Source organism: Aethalodelphis obliquidens, unplaced genomic scaffold (assembly GCF_003676395.1).
Source record: "Aethalodelphis obliquidens isolate GAN/ISIS:26980383/991018 unplaced genomic scaffold, ASM367639v1 scaffold24, whole genome shotgun sequence".
NCBI lineage: Eukaryota > Metazoa > Chordata > Mammalia > Artiodactyla > Delphinidae > Aethalodelphis > Aethalodelphis obliquidens.
Window position 1 is genome coordinate 25,100,018 of NW_020837968.1, and position 7,754 is coordinate 25,107,771.

Genomic DNA, 7,754 nt, shown 5'->3' on the forward strand with positions numbered 1-7,754 from the left:
GTAGATATAAAATGACATTCAAAAAAGAGTGATAAAGATTTGTGAATCAGTGCATATAGAATGGTCTCAATTTATAAAAATAGAAAAGAAGTCAGAAATATGATCAACTTGGCCCTCTCTATCTGATGCCCAATGAAGATTGATACCGGACTTCCCTAGTAGTCCAGTGAGTAGGACTCCACGCTCCCAATGCAGGAGGCTCAGCTTTGATCCCTGGTTAGGGAACTAGATCCCACACGCATGTCACAACTAAGAGTTCACATACTGCAACTAAGAAGCCCGCATGCTTCAACTATGAGCCTATAAGCCTGCATGAGCCCATATGCCGCAAATAAAAGATTCCGCATGCCGCAACTAAGACTCAGCGCAGCCAAAATAAATAAATAATTTTTTTTAGAAAAAAGATCTTAAGAAAAATAAAAGATTGTTACCAACCTCTATTTTAAGAGAAATCTTCAATGAGATCTTGAAGTTGTGCTGTGTCTTACTTATTTCAAGTTGCAGATTGAAGTCCAAACATTACTAAAGATCAAATTCCTCACTTGCAAAAATGCATAGATGTCTCTCCTCCTCACTCCAATTCATTTACTTAAGAACAAATAACATTTCTTTTACAGGATTTTCGCATTGATAAAACTCTTTCATAAACTTTATCTCATTTAGTTCTCAGAGAAACCATGTGAAATAAGCCAGAGGTTTCAAATTGGCCAAAGGGCCAAATGTGGCCCCCATAACTGTTTTATTTGACTCAAAATGTTTTCAAATATTTTGATTAGATACTGTGATTTAGAAACAAAGAAATGTCTTATAAAAATCTAGATACTCAGGTTCCCCTGAAAAGTTGGAAAATCTTGAAGCAGGGACCCAGGATTCCAGGATGGAATTGGTTGAAGCTGCAAAGCCCTCAACCCCTATAGATAGTTCATGCACTTTCCAGTTTGCCACATTCTTAGGAGGCCAGATTTCTACCTTCTTGTCTGTAGCTAAGGATACTTGAGTGTGCAGCTCTCCAGAGTTTGTATCCTTCCCAAGATGACCCAGATTGAGGAGAACTCTACTCCAGGGTTGCATCCCCTCTACTGCAGAGTAGCCATGGCTTTCTAGCCATGCCACTGACTTTCAGCTTCCTACACAGTTCCCTGTAGAGAGATCTGCTCAAAGACCATTGTCTAGAAGCTGGCCCAAGATTCTCCTGTGTAGCCACAGATAGAACTATTTACTGGTCGCTGAGGGTCACTGTGATTTCATCAGGATGCAACCATCCAGGATTCAACGAGTCTCCTCCCAACTGCTTTCAGAAAACTCTACTTAAAGGCTTTGTCTCTCAAGTGGCAATAAGTGTCTTTGGTTCTTCTCTACAAAGCTTCAATTCTAAGAGTTGACCTTCCTCTGGGGTGATAAATGTCCAGGAACCAAGTGATCCTCCTCACTTTCTAGTGAGACTTCTCTTCAGGGGTCCCAGACTTTCTTCTCAGCAGCTTCCCGTTAGAGCAATGGAATAAAGAAAATATGAGCAAAACTGGACACTGCTACAACCACTGGAAGCCTTCACCTGCACTGGTCATAAATATGAGAACAGGCAATCCAGACATGGCTCTCATCTCTGTCATCCTTGACCCCAGGCCAAATACCAGCCCATTCTGAGCGCTCTCCTTTCACATACTTTTTCTTCAGATTCTTCCTTCTGATCTTGAATCTCAATGCAGTCCTTTCTCTATGGTCCCTGTAACCCTGTTCCATGATAAACTTCCTGTACTTCTTCCACTATTCAGAGCCCTTTTACTCTCCCTCATTCACTTCAGGCTTCAGAACTTGTTCTCCTTCTCCTTCCCAGTTCCCCTCACCACCATGTGCACATTCTCTCCCCAGTACCTCCTCAAAGTTGCCTGAACTACTTCTTGCCAACAACCTGCAGCTTTGTTATAAATTATCCATATCTGCATCTCCTCCCACTTTCTCCCTAGTCTCCAAGAGCTGTATTTTCTCCTGTTCTGAATAGTCCTCTCAACTTCCTTCATGATTAGGTTTATTTCTCCTCTGACATTGTCAATTTTTATAAGCCCCTACCCCACCCTTATGCACACACTGTATTTTTAATCTTTCTCTACTATACTCTTACTTTTAAAAATATTTATTTATTTATTTGGCTGCATCGGGTCTTAGTTGCAGCACATAGGCTCTTCATTGTGGCGTGTGGGCTCTAGAGTACGGACTTAATAGCCCCGTGGCAGGTGGGATCTTAGTTCCCTGACCAGGGATCGAACCCACATCCCCTGCATTGAAAGGTGGATTTTTAACCACTGGACCACCAAGCAAGTCCCATACACCCTTAATTTTATACTGTAAAAATTGTCAGATTTGTCTCAGTTTTAGAATCCTCTGCTTTATCTATATTCTTCCCCATTGGTCAAAGGTCTCAAAAGAATTGTCCACATCCACTATCTCTACTTCTTTACTTCCGTTTTACTCTTCCATCAACTGCCGGCTGGATCTTGCCATCATCACGCTGAAAGTTCTCTTATCAAAAGCAACAAAAATCTCCTATTTTTCTTCACTCTCTTCTCATAACTTTCTGGAAGATTTTTCTTTTTTCTCTTGCTTACTTCTGTTTATTCACCTAATTCTCTAACTATCACCTGCTATTTCCTTCATGAATTTCTCTAGGGCTGGTGTTTATGGGGACACCGCACCTTCCAACTTGCTGACTTAATGAGTGATCTGTTCACTATAGTCTACACTGCTTCTGCTGTGACACTTCTAAAATGCAAGTCTGTGACTTCTGGTGATTTTTCTACTGTGGCCAAGGTGTGTAGGGGTGGGCTTTCAAGGCTCTGTACTGGCTAGAAATTCAAAATTGGTGTGGTATTGATGACCCTCCAAGACCATAGTCTTTCTTATGTCTCCATCTTATTTCTCAACAGCAACACTCCCACTGAAACACACTGAGTTGCAGCCCTGCAGCTCCTGGCTGGTGGCCTGTCTATGCTTTTCTCTCTTTGTTCCAAATGCTCCCTCTGTTAAAAAGATTGTGACTTTGGAAGTCTGGAATGGACCTGACAGTTTTCATTTCTTACAAGTCTTAAGTGATGCTGGTACACATTTTTCCATATTTTACTTTTCACAGCCTGGAACTTCTTTTTCTCTAAAAGTGATTTACCTAAGACAGTAACAGAAGGACAAATGCTGCACAGTTCCACTCATGAGAAATCTAAAACTGGGATTCCCTGGTGGTGCAGTGGTTAAGACTCTGCCTGCCAACACGGGGGACACAGGTTCGAGCCCTGGTCTGGGAAGATTCCACATGCCGCGGAGCAACTAAACCCGTGTGCCACAACTATTGAGCCGGTGCTCTACAGCCCGCAAGCCACAACTACTGAGCCCATGTGCTGCAACTACTGTGCTGCAACTACTGAAGCCCCTGCACCTAGAGCCCATGCTCTGCAACAAGAAAAGCCACCGCAATGAGAAGCCCACGTACCACAACGAAGAGTAGCCCCCACTCACCGCAACCAGAGAAAGCCCACGTGCAACAATGAAGACCCAACGCAGCCAAAATAAATAAATAAATAAATTTATTTAAAAAAAGGAAAGAAATCTAAAATAGTCAAACACATAGAAACAGAGTAGAATGGTGGTTGTTGGGGACTGAGGGAAAGGGGAAATGGAGAGTTGCTATTCAGTGCGTATAGTTTCAATTGTGCAAGGTGATTAAGTTCTGGAGATCTGCAGTACAACATTGTGCCTATACTTCACAACACTATACTGTACACTCAAAATCTAATGAGGTTGAATCTCATGTTAAGTGTTCTTAACACAAAATGAATGAATGAATGAATGAGTGAGTGAATGAATGAATAAATAAAACTGATTTACCTTTTATTTCAGGTGCCTAAAATCTCTTGGCCTAGTAGTTTCTGACACTCAAATGACTTCAATGGAAAATATGTACCTATGTGAGAAATTTGGAGATGGAGAGGGGGAGTGGAGATAGTCACAAAATGAAACAGAATAATTCTGTGATTTATTCATTCAATTATTCATTGAGGATCTACTATGTGGCAGGCATTGTGCAAACCGTTGGGGACATAACTACAAACACAATATACATAGTCCATGACTTGATGGACTATGGCCTAGAGCAGGGGTCAGAAAACTATGGCCCACAGGCCAAATCCACCTTGCTGTCTTTTTTGATGAATATAGTTTCACTACAACACAGCTATGCCCATTCATTTACACATTTTCTGTGGCTGGTTTTATGCTGTAACAGCACAACTGAATAGTTTCTACAATTTAGTAATTGCGACAGAGACCACATGGACCAAAAATCTTAAAATATTCACTATTTGGCCTTTTACATAAAAAGTTTGCAAAACCCTGTTCTAGAACAATTGATAATATAGTTTTCTGTGCAAAAGGATTTTTGTTACATTATTCTTAGGAATTTAACAGTTTGAACTATTTTAAAATTCTCTTTCTAATTGTTACTTATATATAGAAATACATTTGGTTTTTGTAATTGACTTTGTAGTCAGTGAATTTCTTAATTCACTTATTAATTCTAATCATTTATGTGTTGATTATTGGGATATCATTATACAGTTATGTCATGTGCAAATAAAAATTTTATTTTTTCCCTTCTAATCTTTATACCTTTTACTTCTAATCTATTGTACTAGCTAGGATCACCAACACATGTTAAATAGAAATACTGATAACTAATATTCTGTATCTTTCCTAATCTCAAGTGGAAAGATTTTTTTTTTAAATACAAAATTTTCATGGAAATACTTCATATATTCAAGGAATATATATTCTTGGAGTTATTTTTTCTCTAACTACTTTTAAATATTCAGTTTATATTACATGTTTTATAACCTAACCTTTTTACTTAATATATGGTAAGCAATTTCATTAAATATTATGTAAACATTCTTCTGTAACATCTTAATACCTACATGGTATTCCATTATATGCTTGGACCTTAATTCATTTAACCAATCTCCTAGGAGTTTTCTATTACCTCTGAGCCTGTGACAAATTAGTCAACTTCTGTTCACATTTTCCACAGCAATGACTTCCATTTACAGATGCTGAGTATGTATGAGAGGCTGTTCTAGGCACCATCTGGACTACTAAGCTAAAGTAGCTCTCAGGAAGTTTGTAGTTTGGTTAGAAAACACACAGAGAAGAGCATGGGCAAAGACCAGATGGAGAATGGACTTAGCATGTTTGGGAACAGAAAGGAGCTGGGAGCAGTATAAGGTGAGCCTAGAGAGGCAGGCAGGACAGATCACCCAGGCTGAAAGCCATGGTAAGAATTTGGGACTTTATTCTGAGAGCAATGGAGAAGCAGGTAAATGACATGACACAATTTGATTTTTTTTTTTTTTAATTTTTTGGCTTCACTGCACGGCGCAGTGGCATGTGGGATCTTAGTTCCCCAACCAGGGATGGAACCCATGCCCCCTGCAGTGGAAGGGCAGTGTCTTAACCACTGGACTGTCAGGGAAGTTCCACAATTTGCATTTTTAAAAAGTCCTTTGGCTTTTACAACCTTCAGCTCTCTGTAAGGGCTCACCTTGTGACCCTTACCTGACCACTGATCAGCAGAAATGTTACCAGTCCTCTCTGGCCACCACAGCCCCTCACCTCCAGGTTAGTCTCAACATAATGGCACAGCCCAATGACACACTTTTCACTTTAAATCATTGAAGAAAGTGTTGAACTTTATTGAAAGTTTTTCTGGGATGAAGAGGAAGGGTTTACACTGTATATCACAGCAGAAATGTAATAATCTTTCAACATTTACTTCCTGACTCCAAAGTTCCACTACATAAAATGGTCCAAGTACTTTCCTCATAAAAAATTAAAGACCTCCACCTCTCTCCTTACTACCTCATCCTCTCACCCCCCACCCACCCCTCAGTTCTCTCTGCAATCTTTATCCCTTCTTAAGGAGGAATAATCTTGTCAACCTATGATTTCACCTTTGTCATTTTGAATGTTTGTCTGGGAAGAAAGGGAGAGGGAGGACAAAGCAAAGTCTTTTGGTTTGCTCTGGACAATAATCTTAAATTAGTGCCTGTATGGCCATCCATTTTTTAAATTATAAACATATTCTTCAGTTTTAAATTTTATCTGATAACATTTCACAAATAAAATCTTAAAGCAAAAAAAAAAAAATCTCTCTCTCATAAAAAAAAAAGTTATTTTTGACAATATCTTAAGGAGACCCAAGTGAGACTACACTCAAAATTTATAAGCATAAGCTTGAGTGCTTTTGTCCACTCCTCCTCTGTGTTCAAGTGGGTTCTGATGGAGTAGAATCCACCACTGCTTCCGGGGTCTTCCATCAGGCCTTTCTTCACATGAATCTTGTAGGGCAAACAGAGACCTGACCCACCTTTCTCAGCCAGTTCCTTGAACTGCTGCATGCAGTCCAGGAAAGCCATCATAGCCTGGTCAAATTTGTTATGCAAGAAAACATTCCGCTTCCCATTAGAGAACAATGGCAGCTCAATGCAGTCATCTGTTAAAGACTTCAGATAGGAATGGTTTCCACAGGGGATGAGTCGGTACCTCTGAAACTCCAGTCCAATTGTATTGGACAGGGCAAGGAGCAGCAAGGCTGTCTGTCCCCAGGCTATGTTAATCTCATTCCAGCACACAGGGACAGTGGGGAGGCAGCCCAATCTGAAGTTATTGATGGTAGTTAAGGGGCCATCATGCCAGATCTCAAATGTGGCATTAAAGATACTGGTTTTCTCCAGCTGGTGCCACTGGATCTGGGCGTACCATAGCCGCTTCTCCACACTACTCAGCTCGTCATGTAGTTCTAGTTGTTGCCATTTCAATTTACTGTAGTCCTTCTGGTACTGCTTTTCTTGCTGGTCCAGCATCTCAGTCTCTGCCTGGGCTGCCTCGAGATCTGCTGCTGCTCTTTCTCGGTTCTTTTCCACCTCCTCCAGCTCCTGGACCAGCCTCGTTTCCTCCAGCTCCAGGCCCTTCAGCTTCTCCTGCAGCGACTCCCTCTCCTCACTTATCAACTCCCTGGTCTCCAAACAGCGTTTGTAGCTCTGAATCTCAGATTCTGTGATGGTGAGTTGGACGTCCAGTTGCTCTAAAAGATTGTCAGTACAGTCCTCACACATGGGGTGGTCCACATCTGTTTCACCAGAGAGGATGTCAAACATGTCGCTTGCAGCCTTCTGGATGTTACTGAGAGTTCTCAGGGAGCCCAAATTCCCAAGCAGGGTGAAGCTGTCGGGATTGTCCCAGGACGTTCTGCCACCAGGGAGGCCAGGAAGGGTCCTGTACGAGGCACCTTCCTGTAGATTTTCAAAATCTGCCTCCTCCCTGGAAGGAGGGTCTCCCTCCTGGGTTTTTCCTGGCTCCCGCTGAGCTGGGATGAGCATCAAAGCTTCAGGTTCTTGGGAGGTCTCCATGGACTGATTCAGTTTCAGGGGCTGGCTGCAGCGTTGGCAAATGAAGCAGAGGGAGGACATGGTGGAGGTCTTGACTCTCACCTTGACACTGTTCCCTCCCTCGGTCGCCAGGGAATTAACCCTTTATACCTTTTAAAACTCTTTCTAGAGGAGAGATTCTTTTCAAATGCATATCTCATCTTGTCACTGTCCTAAAAACCTTACAATGGTACCCTCCTTAGATACTTTTAGACCTCCCTTAACTCCTTATAGACAAGTGACTCTTTCTAAAAAGAAAAGCTGATCATCTTACTCCTCCTTTAACAT

At 41.4% G+C, this 7,754-nt stretch overlaps 1 protein-coding gene across 1 annotated transcript; it reads right to left on the bottom strand.

Moving 5' to 3' along the window:
* Positions 1–6,209: 6,209 nt before the first annotated feature.
* BECN2 (beclin 2) lies at positions 6,210–7,511 on the bottom strand. Its single transcript, XM_027122491.1, has one exon. The coding sequence runs from the start codon at positions 7,506–7,508 to the stop codon at positions 6,210–6,212; it is 1,299 nt and encodes a 432-aa protein (XP_026978292.1). The 5' UTR covers positions 7,509–7,511.
* Between the last annotated feature and the right edge of the window lie 243 nt (positions 7,512–7,754).

What these genes read in the sequence shown, in the direction of transcription:
- BECN2 (XM_027122491.1), bottom strand. Translation starts at nt 7,508, where the DNA reads ATGTCCTCCCTCTGCTTCATTTGCCAACGCTGCAGCCAGCCCCTGAAA.